The 15,467-nt window shown below is 38.2% G+C and overlaps 1 protein-coding gene across 1 annotated transcript; it reads right to left on the reverse strand.

Moving 5' to 3' along the window:
* Window positions 1-2,044: 2,044 nt before the first annotated feature.
* On the reverse strand, window positions 2,045-15,366 carry eri2 (ERI1 exoribonuclease family member 2). The gene is made up of 9 exons (XM_061984154.1): window positions 15,039-15,366; window positions 14,866-14,930; window positions 14,708-14,788; window positions 14,494-14,621; window positions 12,435-12,597; window positions 12,261-12,361; window positions 7,319-7,400; window positions 7,162-7,250; window positions 2,045-4,483 (listed from the first exon to the last, which is right to left on the reverse strand). The coding sequence occupies exons 1-9, from the start codon at window positions 15,059-15,061 to the stop codon at window positions 3,440-3,442; spliced, it is 1,776 nt and encodes a 591-aa protein (XP_061840138.1). The 5' UTR covers window positions 15,062-15,366; the 3' UTR covers window positions 2,045-3,439.
* Between the last annotated feature and the right edge of the window lie 101 nt (window positions 15,367-15,467).

Consider the following 15,467-nt stretch of genomic DNA (forward strand, 5'->3'; position numbering starts at 1 on the left):
AGGAATAATGTTGTCGGAGAAAAAAAAGTGAGTTAAAAAAGCGTATATTTTCTTCAAATTTATTTCAATTAAATAGTAGAGGATCACATTTGATCAAAAGACTGGAGGGTTGTGACATTATTGTAATCTATTGAAAAAAGTGGGGTAAAAAGCAAACAGGTGTAATGTAACGAGAAAATGTTGCAAACTATCCATCCCATCCATTTTCTACCGCTTATTCCCTTTGGGGTCGCGGGGGGCGCTGGAGCCTATCTCAGCTACAATCGGGCGGAAGGCGGGGTACACCCTGGACAAGTCGCCACCTCATCGCAGGGCCAACACAGATAGACAGACAACATTCCCACTCACATTCACACACTAGGGCCAATTTAGTGTTGCCAATCAACCTATCCCCAGGTGCATGTTTTTGGAGGTGGGAGGAAGCCGGAGTACCCGGAGGGAACCCACGCAGTCACGGGGAGAACATGCAAACTCCACACAGAAAGATCCCGAGCCTGGGATTGAACCCAAGACTACTCAGGACCTTCGTATTGTGAGGCAGATGCACTAACCCCTCTGCCACCGTGCTGCCTGTTGCAAACTAATAACACTTTAAAACTGTCTATGCTCAAAAAAAAAAAAATCATAATTGACAGATTGACCTAATGATGGTTTAGAGACTTAAGCGTTGAAAATAAAATAAATATATGACTTATTTAACACTTTTAAGAGTTTTATGAGTGACCTTTAGTCAGATTTTGAACTGTCTTTGTTCAAAGAATAATAATGACTCAAAAGCAATGTTACTATGAATTATTTACCTATTTAAGGTAAATTATATTGCATATTTGGTGTTTTCCTATAAGAGGGTTTTGACAAAAAGCGCATGAACATCTTAAAACTTTATGCTAACATATATATTTGCAGTTAATCTGTAGATATTTAAGTGTCGTAAGTAAAAAATAAAAAAAAATTAACATATGACTTATTTTTAACACTTTATTGACTGACCCCCTTTTGGGTCCCCGGGACCTTTAACAGTCAACAAAATTGAGGGAAACCCTAATGGTTACAATATATATATATATATATATGTATTGTGTGTATATATATATATATATATATATATATATATATATATATATATATATTGCTTGTGTCTGTGAATACTTCTGAACATGTGTCTTTTTATTTATAATACATTTGAAAACAATTCTAAAAATGTTATCACATTGTCAATATGTGGAATTGTGTGTGGAGTTTTGAGGACAAAAATTACTTTATTCCATTTTGCAATAAGGCTGTAATACAGGGGTCCCCAAAGTTTGGGGACCCCTGCTGTAACATAAAATGTGGAAAAAGTGACACGTTATAAGCACTTTCCAGATGCATTGTAACACATAAAAAAAACTACATTATATCGACATATAGATCTGAAACTGATATAGATATTTAGGCGTTGAAGAAAATATAAATAATACATTATTTATTTAAAAAAAAATTATGACTGAGAACATAAACTTGAAGGGAGCTCTAAAATAAAATAAAAAAACATCTATATTTTGTATTTGGTTTTGAAAATGAAAATTATCAAAATAGTCCACACATGCTTTCATTTTTCGGTGGCGATTAAAATTATAAAATGATAAATCAGCAAGTGTATGAATCATATTTTATTTGGGGACACAACATGCAGTTGATGATGAATACGATAACATTTGTTATATCGTTTGAAGATGATTGATTCCCCAACACTTGAAATACACTACTTTTTTTTTTTACACTAGTTCTAGCACACATGAAGTATATTAGCACAAAGTATCGCCGATTCCAGCCTGTATTTGACTCAATATCGGATCAGACAGAAAATCCATGGCATCGCACATCACAGGCGAAAAGCGGTAGTGGGGATTTAGCCAAATATCGATATCAAGTGGATTATTATCGCTATCAGACCGATACTAGCATGATATTTTTCAGTTTTCTTCTGTTTACTTATGTCAGGTTCAAACACTGATGACATCTATTAATCAGACAAGAAGCAAGGAATCATGCAGAGACAGAGTTCAATTTGGCTCAATGAGGAGACACATGTTTTGGGCTGTATTCTAGTTACAGATCCAAACAACATTCTAAAAGTCCAGCCCATGTGCCTCCTCTATTTATTTGGAAGGTCCCTGTTACATCACTGAAGCTGTCACTGAGGGAAGGGAGTAACCTCGACAACTCCAGTTAGGCACAATATATGATTATACAATAAATGAAAATTAGTTGACGCAGGTCATATCGCCTTGTCTCTGCTCTGTCTGCGTCACGGCGGTGTTCGGCCTTGGCCGTCAGCAGGCCGAGTCTGGACACAACACTGATAAAGACAGCTGGCAATCTTTTGGACTGCCAGCTTTGCACAGATACAAAAGTACCACTTCAGCACAATTGACAATAATTTATATCAACGGCCCTTAAGCATAAAGTTATGATGATAATATATACATAATTATTCTAACAACTTTCACAAATATCTATGTTTACATTGCATATTTACATTTTCTTTACAAACTAAGGCAATAAGGGAGGTTTTTGGAGGTAAAATGCAAAATGACTTGTTTTGCATTAACTGTGTTATGCTCAAACAATTGCATATAATAAAAGACAATCATTCGGTTATTTAATCACACATTTCAGTATGCGACACTGTCTAGTGGTTAGAGTGTTCGCCCTGAGATCGGTAGGTCATGAGTCATACCAAAAACTGTAAAAATGGGACCCATTACCTCCCTGCTTGACACTCAGCATCAAGGGTTGGAATTGGGGGTTATATCACCAAAAATGATTCCCGAGCGCTGCCACCGCTGCTGCTCACTGCTCCCCTCACCTCCCAGGGGGTGAACATGGGGATGGGTCAAATGCAGAGGGTAATTTCACCACACCTAGTGTGTGTGTGAGACTATCTTTGAAACTTTAACTTTTAATATAATCCGACATTTTTCGTTTGCTGATATGGGACCGATATGGCGATATCAATATCAGGTACGGACACCCCCGGGGAGTTTTAACAATAGCTATAATTAATAAAATTGCTGTACTAATTAAAATGCCTTTGTGTTTCTTTTCATGAGTAAAAAGTGATGATTCTGCAGTGCATGACCTGATCCAGCAGATGGCACTGTGCTCAAAGATAATCTGTTAAAAACAATGTGTGTTTAAAAGAAGTAAATTCATCATTCTTGTGTTTTTTGTCAAGTCCATCCATTAATTTTCTACCGCTTGTCCTTTTCGGGATCGCGGGGGGTGCTGGAGCCTATCTCAGCTGCATTCGGGCAGTAGGCGTGGTACACCCTGGACAAGTCGCTAAAAATGTGTAAACTCATGCCTGCTCTCCCTGTTCTTTCTTGGCTTTGTGACTATCTCACATTCCGAAATCTGCCTAGCAACAAGAGCGAGCCCCTCACATGAACTCAAGCTAGCAGCTCTTCCTCTGAGGTAAACGCGGGCCGAGCGTTTTGTCGGCGTGACGGAGCGAGACGGACGTGGCCGCCTCCCACTTGAAGAACTCGCAGCCCTTCTGGGCCGACCGCCGCACGGCGCAGCAGTAGAAGCCCCGGCCTTGGTTGGGACCGCCGTTGGACACCCGCAGACGCTTCGAGCGGCGGCCGCAGTCGCACAGCGGCGACGTCATCTTCCCCCCGCGGGGGACGTTAACGGATAGCGAGGAGAGGACGGTCTTGGCGACGTTGCGGGAGGCGGAAGCCGCAACCCTCGTCACGGGGTCGGCGAGAACAGTGAAGGACATGCCTTTTTTGGGACGGAAAATGGCGGCAATAGGGGTGGACGTCCTCTCTGGGATGAAGGTCTTGGACATAAAAAGGGAGGGGGTCTTCATGGTTTTAGTCCATGCTGGAACTTGATGGATATGATGTTTAGGAAGCGCCTGAGGAACTGCAAAGTCAGCATGTGGTCCACCAGAGACATGTCCTGCATCTTCTCCTAAAGGGACTGGATCAGTGGGGGGTTGTTCAGGTTCCCCCCACACGTAACACCCGCTGTCATAGTCCGAGACAAGTTCCAATGTCCCCTCCTCCGAGGAGTCCACGCCGACGTCATCCAGCGCCACCTCGTCGTAGGACCCGCACCTGTCTTCGTCTTCCGCCGCCAACTCCTCCACGTGCTCCTCGTCCCGTCCTGCGAGTCCAGGTCCGGGTCTTGTATCCTGGTGCTGCTGGAGGCCTCCGAGGACCGTGGAGCACAGAAGCAGGCTGGTGTTCAAGTGTGGGGAGGAGACGTGAGCTGCTGTGCTGCACCTCGTCCTGCTACTCCGGGGAGCCCAGGGAGGTGACGTCGTATCGTTGAGGAGAGTCTTTGGTGACACCAGACTCTGACAGACCGGGACTGACACCTTAGGGCTGGACTTGTCCTCTGGATTTAGGACTTTAGTGGTGTTTGCAACAGACACAGTGGAGAATGTTGGCCTGTTTGCTTCCGTTTTGTTTCTTAGCCCTGATGGCGTCTGTGAGGAAAAAAGGCAAAATGAGTCGAGCTAACTTCCGAAACACTAAGAAGAATCACGTAATGTCAGAATAATTGTATCTAAGTTATCACAAAACTTAGTGTTTCAATGAGTTCCCGGCGAGAGGACAAAAGCTGTCTTTGATCTTACCAAGCAAAAGGCTTGTAAAACTCCACTGTGCACGATGGGAGGAGTTCGGTTTCTTTGATGTATTGTAATCCACAGAAAGATATTGTCTTGACCCGAGATCTACAAAGCGGAGTGGAAGCAGGACCTGACGCAAGCTCCAGGGACCTTTTCTTTGAACTGTTTTGTAACCAAAGGCGATGGCTGTTTACGACCCCCCTCCCTTAGAAACAGCTGTTGCCATGTAATCAGGGAAAGTCCAAATAAAAGAGGAGGCGTACGATCTTTCGTCAGAGCATGGTGAGACACTATGCAAGGGTACAGGTGTACGCGCTCTCCTCATTGAGACAAATTTAATTCCGTCTCTGTTTGATTCCTTGCTTCTTGTCTTGTTTAATAGATGTCATCAGTGTTTGAACCTGAAATGTAACATTTCGTCCTCTCTCGCTTTTAAACAGGGTGCAAGAGGGTTCACTCTGTGCGTCGCTCTCAGCCCCTGGGCACTTTTATTCCAGAGCAGGATTGAATTAACGCAGACAGTCAGCCACAATCTTTGTCTCTGTGAGTGGAAGTGAGCCCACTAGCTTAAGCACAGACAAAACCTCGCTACTTGCTACATGCTAGTTGCTAGTGAGAAGCAGTTCAAAGTAACAAATATTGTAGCAACAAAAAAAACAACTTCACTTCACGATGTCCTATATTTACTGGAGTGCAATTTTTGGCAAAAGATATTGAGAGTCCATTTAATTTGATTTATTTTTTTACTTATTTTTATTCCATCCATCCATTTTCTACCGCTTGTCCCTTTCGGGGTTGCATGGAGTGCTGGAGCCTATCTCAGCTGCATTCGGGCGCAAGGTGGGGTACACCCTGGACAAGTCGCCACCTTATTTTATATATCTATATATATATATATATATATATATATATATATATATATAATTCTTTGACTTTCTTTTTATTTGTATAATTTTTGAAATTGTATTTATTTTTCTTTCTTTAATTTTATTTATTTTTATGAAATGACAAGAAAATTTTTTGAAAATAAATTATTGCAAGAATAATGTTAAAACTATTTAAATAGCTGTTATTAATTATACGAGAATTAAAATTGTCAGATTTTTTGACTTGTAATATCACATTTTTATTCCGACAAAATTATCTTGTAATGTTACGATTTTATTTTCATAAGATTAATCATATTCTTAAAATAATGCGTCATTATGGCAATAAAACAATAATACTGTACACCAGTGGTCTTCAACATTCTCCAGGAAAGGACCCCTAAACTGGTGGAGAGATGGAGCTTATATATCCTGTACAAAATTGTGTTTTAACTTTAACTGGTCCTTAAGGTACCTTGTTATTATGTATGGAAGATATACAAATAATACAGTATAGTGCCACATAGCCAGCATAAACATATTAATACAATATAATTGTTATATATTTATTGGAGTGCAATGTTTGGTAACAGAGGTTGAGAGTCCATTTGATTTGATTTTTTTGTTTACTTATTTAGGATAATTAAAAGTTTCTCGGAAAAATAAAGAAATACATACACATTCATATCTTATTATTTTTTACGTTTGTATTATTATTTTTTTTTAATTGTACTGACTTTTCAGGTTCATAATTCAAGTGTACACACACAAGGAAAGGGTGTACAATTTTGCACTCACATTTGTATTACATCCTATTTTTTTATTGTAGTTTTATTTATACTGTTAATATCCATTAATGCATTTTCTCGTTACTTATTATTTGTGTATTTTTTTCTATATTGTTAAAATGCCACACATTTTTTTAACTAGTGATGTCCCTGCCAAAATTTTTAAATAAACAACAAAACACCAACAAAAAATACAAACATAGCCAATATTTCAGAATAATTCCCACCAACAGAGTAATATTTGTGTAAATTAAATTATTATCTACATCTTATTGTATAACTGATACTAGTAATTTTTTGATGAAAAAAATAGCTATAATAACAACGAGTCAGTCTTTTTAAAAGAAACGGCTCTTCAAGATCCGGCTCCCCAAGGCCTTTTGGAACTTGGGTAGCTAATGATAGCGATTTGGAAAAGTTAAGCTCCATGTGTTAGCAATCATGATTAAATAGGTTATTTCTATATGTTATAATTACCGTTTTCATTTCAAAACACCTAAATATATTTATAGAATTTTTATATGTATGGACTTCAAATTTATCGTAACTGTTTGATTTTTTTTTCCATTCCTAAAATACTATGAATATTTTACTGCTAAAAAAATATCTGATTAATAACAGTTTACATGTCAAATACTAGTATTACTCACCATGTGAATATATACCTATTTTAACTGTATCGTGCTGTATGCACCAGGTAAATTAGCATCTGTTGTAATTGTATTGTACTTTTATTACATTAAAAACATGACGAGCAAAAATAATTTATTAAATAGAATAAAAAAATAAACACATTTCACATTCTTCGGAGGCATGCTTGGACAGGAAGCAGGAAATGAGGATTGGAGGAATCGGGCTCCGTGGTTGGACGGCCACTCACCCTCTCTAAGCGTCTAGTGAGCTTCATCACGCAGCCGTCCCTCATCATCCTCGCTGTCAGGTGAGCGGTGTTGCGAGCGTCGTCCACGCCTGATCGAAAGACAAACAAGGTCGTGAGAATCTCCTCCGTCAAACGGACCCAAATCTTGTCAACCCACCGGAATGTTCTCTCCCACAGAACTGGATTCCCAGATCTTGTAGCGCTCCGTTCAACCCTTTGGGCTTCCTGCTGTAAAAAATCTGGAACGAGATGAAGAATATGAAAAGATGAAAGTCTTTATGAATCACAAAGGAGTCGCCTCAAAAGAAGTAAAATGACAAGAAAAAATGTTTGAAAATGAACTAGATGAGACAATTCCTGAAGGAATTGCGTGTGAATGCTCCAATGCTGAAAATGAAGTGAAATGCTGACAGAATGTAGCATGAATGTAAGAATAGTTTGAATGTTGACTACCGTATTTTTCGGAGTATAAGTCGCACCGGCCGAAAATGCATAATAAAGAAGGGAAAAAACATATATAAGTCGCACTGGAGTATAAGTCGCATTTTTTGGGGGAATTTATTTGATAAAACCGAACACCAAGAATAGACATTTGAAAGGCAATTTAAAATAAATAATAGTGTGAATAAGTGTACGTTATATGAGGCATAAATAACCAACTGAGAACGTGCCTGGTATGTTAACGTAACATATTATGGTAAGAGTCATTCAAATAACTATAACATATAGAACATGCTATACGTTTACCAAACAATCTGTCACTCCTAATTGCTAAATCCCGTGAAATCTTATACGTCTAGTCTCTTACGTGAATGAGCTAAATAATATTATTTGATATTTTACGGTAATGTTGTTAATAATTTCACACATAAGTCGCTCCTGAGTATAAGTCGCACCCCCGGCCAAACTATGAAGAAAACTGCGATTTATAGTATGAAAAATACGGTAGTTTGAATTTCCAGGAAAACCGGAATTTGGTGTCCAGGATGAGTGGAATGTGTTGATGTTGGAATGGTTTGAATAGGTTGAAAGATGTGGGAATTGTGCAACTTGGAAAAATGTCCCATTCATTTCAATGGGAAGTTCCTGGAAATTTGGGAATTTTGGGAAAAGCGGGATTTTTTTGGAAAATGATTAAAAGCATGAATGTCCTGAATGAGCTGAATTGGTTGGTGTTGGAATTGTTCAAATCGGTCCAGAAATGTTGAAGTAGTAACATGTGGAATTGAGTAATACGGAATTCCTGTAATTTGGGGAAAACCGGGAATTTTTCCAGTTCAAAACACAACTTTGTTTTTTGTCCTGATTAAGAGGAATGTTTTGACGGTGCAACGATTGAAGTGGGTTGAAAAATGTGGAAGGCGTAGTCGACAGAAAAAGGGATGGCAATAGGGCTTTGAAAAAACAGGAATTCTGGAAAATGCTGGACTTGTTTTGAACTTGGAAAAAAAGCTAGTTTGAATTTCCAGGATGGTGGAACATGGGTTAGGCTTAGGGCAGGGGTGTCAAACTCAAATACAGAGTGGGCCAAAATGTAAAACTGAACAAAGCCGCGGGCCAACGTTGAACAAATTAACCTTTTAATAGGGACCCAAATAAGTTTTGCATTGAATATTGAACAAGAAAGGCTTGTATAACTTTATAGTGACATGCAAAATCCAGTTTCAAATAATAATAATAAAAATTAAAAAATATCAAAAAGTATAATATATCAAAAATATCAAATACAATTTAAATAAAAATGTAATGCCTCTTTTCTATTTGCAGCCTTCTGAGGTGAATATCAACAATTACTTTTTCCACAGGCTAATAAATTTGAAAATAAAATAACAATGAATAAACCAACCATTCAGGACTTTAAACTGCTCAGTTTGCAACACACTGATCTAATCTGATGTGCCCAAGCCAGATACCTGCCATCTTTTCTTGGATGCTAGTTCATTCATGTCGGGGCTCAGGTGGGCGGGGTTTGGTGGTAGCGGGGGGTGTATATTGTAGCGTCCCGGAAGAGTTAGTGCTGCAAGGGGTTCTGGGTATTTGTTCTGTTGTGTTTATGTTGTGTTACGGTGCGGATGTTCTCCCAAAGTGTGTTTGTCATTCTTGTTTGGTGTGGATTCACAGTGTGGCGTATATTTGTAACAGTGTTAAAGTTGTTTATGCGGCCACCCTCAGTGTGACCTGTATGGCTGTTGATCAAGTATGCATTGTATTCACTTATGTGTGTGTAGAAGCCGTATATATCATGTGACAGGGGCTGGCACGATGTTTGTATGGAGGAAAAGCAGACGTGACGACAGGTTGTAGAGGACGCTAAAGGCAGTGCCTTTAAGGCACGCCCCCAATATTGTTGTCCGGGTGGAAATTCGTGAGAATGGTTGCCCCGGGAGACTTTCGAGAGGGGCACTGAAAATCGGGAGGGTTGGCAAGTATGAGAATTAGCGGTGAATGCGGTGTTACAGCGGCACCGCCGCTGTATAATACCGGCGGGCCAGCTCTAATGTTAATTTGATATTGCCTCAAGGGCCAAATGAAATTACACGGCGGGTCAAATTTGGCCCGCGGGCCAGAGTTTGACATCCATGGCGTAGGGTAACCCTAACCCTAACCCTAACCCTATGGTATGAATCGGTTGAAAAATGTGTAAATAGTGGAAGTTTGACAAATGGCCAATTCATTAAAAATGGGAAAATGTCCAGGAAAACATGGAATTGTGGGAAATCTGGGAATTGTTTTAAGTTGTCAAGGGAAAGCCCGCGCTTCCTGAATAGGCTGAACAGTTTGAAGTTGGAACGGTTTGAATCGGATGAAAAGGTACCTTGTTACTATGCAAATACTAAGATATACAAACAAAACCGTGTAGTGTGGTATAGCTAGCAACAATAATTTAATACAATATATGTTATCATAAAAAAAGAAGTCCAATCAATTAAATATTTCATGACGCTCCTGCAGTACTTCTGCGGATTTTTGGGGTCCCCGACCCCTGTTGAAGACCTCTGCTGTATACAATAATACCGTATATTTTTCTCCCGATATTACAACTTTTTTTCTGTTAAATTCTTAATAGTTTTCTTCCCTCCAAGCAAAATTACAATTAGCACCGGTGCTACTAAATGAAAAGGTAAGCGTACAACAAGACGATTTTACTCACAAAATGACTATATTTTTTTCTCTTAATATTACCATTTAATTTGAATTCCCATTTAAAACATTTTTTCGAAACATTTTCGCACATTTTTCTCATACATTTAGAACTTAACTGACAGACTGTCATAATATTGAACAACAGTTATGTTTATGCTTACAAAATTACTATTCAAACATCAAAACTATTTTACTGACCAATTTACAAATGTAACATTTTTTCTAAAGATATGCCGATTTTATTCAGAACAAATTACATAATTTTTCTGAAAGAATACTTTATTACTACTGAATTTGTCATAATGCTGTTTACTATAAATTGATTATTAATAATAATTGTAATTATATATTTTTTTTAATTTTCTCTGAAATTAAGATTGTTTTCCCCTTCTAGCAAAATAACACTTTTTCCTCCAAATGTCGAACTTTACTACAAACGACAGACTGTAACACAAAAGAACAGTTATGTCTTCTATGCTTCTCATCTTACAAGTTTGTTTACATAACATTAAAACAACTCAACACATTTGCATTCACAATATTCTTTTTTTTCTCCTAATACTGCGACTTTTTTTTGACATTTAGATTTTTTTTCTGTTTACATAAATGATTAAAAAATGTTTTTCTAACTTGAATAAGTTTTCATCTCTCAGAATTGCACGTTTTTCTTCACAGATGTACAATTTTATAGCTAACGACAGACATTGAATAACAGTTATAATGCCTGTAATAATACAACAAAAATTAAAATTTTATATAAAATTGAAACAACAAAAATATTCTACATACAAAATTAAGATATTTTTGTCTCTTAATATTACAACTTTATTTCTGTAAGAAAGTGTCAAACAAAATAGCACGTTTTTCCCATACAGTATGTGTAGGTTTATATTGCAAAAGACAGTCGCAATATTGAACAACAGTTATGTCGATGCTTATAAAATAACAATTTCACTAACATATTGTCACAAAATTACCCAATTTTTCCCCCTAACATTACCGTTTTATTTCTGTAAAATTCCCATTCTTTTCTCCTTAGAAAGTGTTGGGTGTTTTTTTTTGTGTGTGTGCAAAATTGCATATTTTTTTCTCATTAAATATGGTATTTTATTGTCACAATTTTATGATTTTAGTTTCATTGTATTATTGGTTGTCCTTGTCTCACCGTTTTTGTGAAACACATACCGTGTGTGGCACCGCACTCTCTGTATCATTCGGTTTTTGACAAAAATAATTGCATACCGTCCCAGTTATCATACGACCAATAATGGGGCCTAAGAAAGTTGTGAGTGCCAGCACTTTAATAAAGAAGTAAAACAAAATTTCCATTTATGGTTGGAAAGAAATTAGGCCGATATCAATACCGATCACATGTATTATCTCTGAATGTGTCAATGTACTTATGGTGAGTACTATCAACAGTGTAACAATATTCAAACTAGTTCCTTATTCTCTTTTATTGCATACAATTGTTTGGGCCAAACAAAGTCAATAGTACACAATAACTAAAACCACAATGACCTTCTATTGTTCATCTAAATCCAAACCAAGGACTTTTCATCAGAGCTTATAAACATCAACCACAAATATTTTGAGGAAATAGAACTTGATTGTATCACTCTAATATGGATGAACGATTCTAATGATTCATTTGCTGTCATTAATTGCTTACTTTGGGGGCGGTATAGCTCGGTTGGTAGAGTGGCCGTGCCATCAACAACAGGGTTTCGGATTCGATCCCAGCTTCCGCCATCCTAGTCGCTGCTGTTGTGTCCTTGGGCAAGACACTTTACCCACCTGCCCCCAGTGCCACCCACACTGGTTTAAATGTAACTCAGATATTGGGTTTCACTATGGAAAAGCGCTTTGAGTCACTAGAGAAAAGCGCTATATAAATATAATTCACTTCACTTCACTTGTCCGTGTGAAATAAAGATAAAATAAGATGCACTTGCCCTGTATGTGCTCCTCAGGTCGATCCAGCTGTTGACCACATCTGGCTTGTGGATCTGCTTGCGTTTACACTCGTAGTGCAAACACACCCCGAGATCCCAGTCTGACACAGGACACACATGTTGTTTAGCTCCAAGCTACGCATACAGTGCAGCTGTAATGTGTTCATCTTTTACCCGACCACGTGAGGAAAGCGCAGAGCTTTTGGGAAGGCGGAGGAGTGGAAGAGCTCTGTTGCCGGGCGGGAAAGACCACCCCTTTCTCCAGCCGCAGCTTGTGCAGCCAGCGGTTGAACTGAGACAGACAGATCTGGAGGGGGACCCCCGCTTCAACTTGCATCTACAAGACACGCGGCAAAAGTCACACTTCGTGCAAACACAAAGAGTACAATTGTATAGTCATTTGTAGTCTCATGTATCATTCATTGGAAAACGGGTTGGCATTATTAGTATCTACTTCACTATTTTTTATTTACTAAATACCAGTGGCGGGCAGAGCGTTTCCCACCTAGGCCTTCAGTGATCTCCGACTTCAACGATTACCTCTCAAAATACCATAATTGATGTCACCACATGATCATTGTTGCAGAAATACTATACAGGAACACATTTACACCCTACTGTGCATTGGATCACGTCAACAGTGTACAAAACGGGTTATTTTCTGGCGCATTTAAAAATAAATTAACCGTAACATATTCCGTAAATTTCTCTGTTTGGCTTATGCAACTTCCGGTCAATAAAGTTTGATTCAAAGTACACACTTCTCATAGGTATATTAACTGCCCTGACCACATGAAGGCGACAAATACACATGTAACTATGTTAATTAAATGACAAGCATGACACACTTTAACAACAAAAGTTTACAACTTTTAGTTACTGTCAACAACTTGTGATCTGATTAGCTATCGCAACTGTCTCTCAACTCTGTGTGTTCTTAAATTCATCCGTCACAGGACGCGTAAATGTCACGTTCAACGAGAGGCCATATAGAAGGCCTTACTGACAACAATTTGTGATCTGATTGGCTATCGCAATTGTCTATCAACTGTATGTCCCTGTTCGCTTACTGTACACGGACGCCTGCATTGTTTATTCTACAGCATAGCAACATAAGCTATCTGAATTCTGATTGGATACAAACTAAAACTAAAAACAACAGCACTGGAAGGAGCATAATATGACATGAGGAGAATATGAATACTTTTAGTTATTTAGGAAAAATGTATTAAAAAATAATCGTATCTTTAATTATGGTCATGATTTCTGGTTATATGAGTGGAGATGTCTGATAATATCGGGCTGCCGATATTATCGGCCGATAAATACTTATCGGTATCGGTTTCAAAAAGTAAAATTTATGACTTTTTAAAACCCCGCTGTGTACACGGACGTAAGGAGAAGTACAGAGCGCCAATAAACCTTAAAGGCACTGCCTTTGCGTGCCGGTCCAGGCACATAATATCTACGGCTTTTTACACACACAAGTGAATGCAATGCATACTTGGTCAACAGCCATACAGGTCACACTGAGGGTGGCCGTATAAACAACCTTAACACTGTTACAAATATGCGCCACACTGTGAACCCACACCAAACAAGAATGACAAACACATTTCGGGAGAACATCCGGCACCGTAACACAACATAAACACAACAGAACAAATACCCAGAACCCCTTGCAGCACTAACTCTTCCGGGACGCTACAATATACACCTCCCCTACGCCCCAAACCCCCCACCTCAACCTCCTCATGCTCTCTCAGGGAGAGCATGTCCCAAATTCCAAGCTGCTGTTTTGAGGCATGTAAAAAAAAGTGACTTCAATAATAAATATGGCAGTGCCATGTTGGCATTTTTTTTCCATAACTTGAGTTGATTTATTTTGGAAAACCTTGTTACATTGTTTAATGCATCCAGCGGGGCATCACAACAAAATTAGGCATAATAATGTGTTAATTCCACGACTGTATGTATCGGTATCGGTTGATATTGGAATCGGTAATTAAGAGATGGACAATATTGGAATATCGGCAAAAAAGCCATTATCGTACATCTCTAATCATGAGTATTTATTGTATCAGCCATTGTCGTTCGGTTGTGGTAGTAAAATAAAGAAAAATGGCTGAAATCGATAAAAAAAGGTGATATGATATACGATAATCGGTCGATCCAAAGAGTTTTCCTTCCTCTTATGTACGGTTTTACCACGTCAACGTGAATATTTTGTTACCTGTGTAATGCCGGTGAGCTCAGTGCAGAAGGTTGACAGTATTGGATGCTCCTGAGGTTGAACATAAGTGTGGAACTCAGACTCAATCTCCCCCGTGGATGTATTTAGAAGAACAGCGGGGAACTCAACTGCGTCACAAACGAAAGAAAAGTTACTATTTAATAATAGTAATAATTATAGTACTGTAATTGGAGAGTTTTCATTGGAATCTTACTTATTTCTTGAGTGGAGTTCTTTTTCTCTCTCCAGCAAGTGGACTCAAAGTCAATGACGATCAGATATGAAAACACTTGATCTGAAAACAAGAATTTGGTGAAATATTATAAAATGCCCACAATGCAAATGTGTATTATGTTGAGTATTGGTGCTAACTTGACAACAGAGTCTTTTTCAAGCCAATGGAGGTTTGACTGCGCTGCCTCAGCAGTCCCAATTCTCTGAGGAGGTAAACAAATAAAAGTTAAAATATCCAAACAAATAAATTATAGTAATTAATGTTATTGAAGTAACTCGCCATTTAGCAAACATGATGCTATGCTACTTACTTGGCTAACTTCTTTGTCGACATATCCGCCACTTGTTGGAACTCGACTCGGATACTGTTAAAAATATATTTCTTATAATAATGAAGGTTGTTTAAAATGTAGCAGAACCGCGTTTTCTTTTAAAATATTTGGCATCCATTTCTCTTTATTCGACTTGTTTGGTCCACTAAAATAAATCATACAAGACCAGCAGACTCGTTCAAAAAAAAAGGCTGCCTTCGCGTTTCCGGTTGTGCTTTCTGAATAAAACTCAGCAGGTTACGGTCGATGTTGCTAATCTGGCGGGGTACAGTTTAAACAAATAAAACGACCTTTACTACAAAAATATAGATTTTTTTAATCCAAAAATAGATTACAAGACAAAAGCATCTTTATCGATGTGTCTCATATAATATTTATTTTGACAATAACAGAACGGAAATTATACCC

The sequence above is a fragment of the Nerophis lumbriciformis genome, linkage group LG25 (assembly GCF_033978685.3).
Source record: "Nerophis lumbriciformis linkage group LG25, RoL_Nlum_v2.1, whole genome shotgun sequence".
NCBI classification, from domain to species: domain Eukaryota; kingdom Metazoa; phylum Chordata; class Actinopteri; order Syngnathiformes; family Syngnathidae; genus Nerophis; species Nerophis lumbriciformis.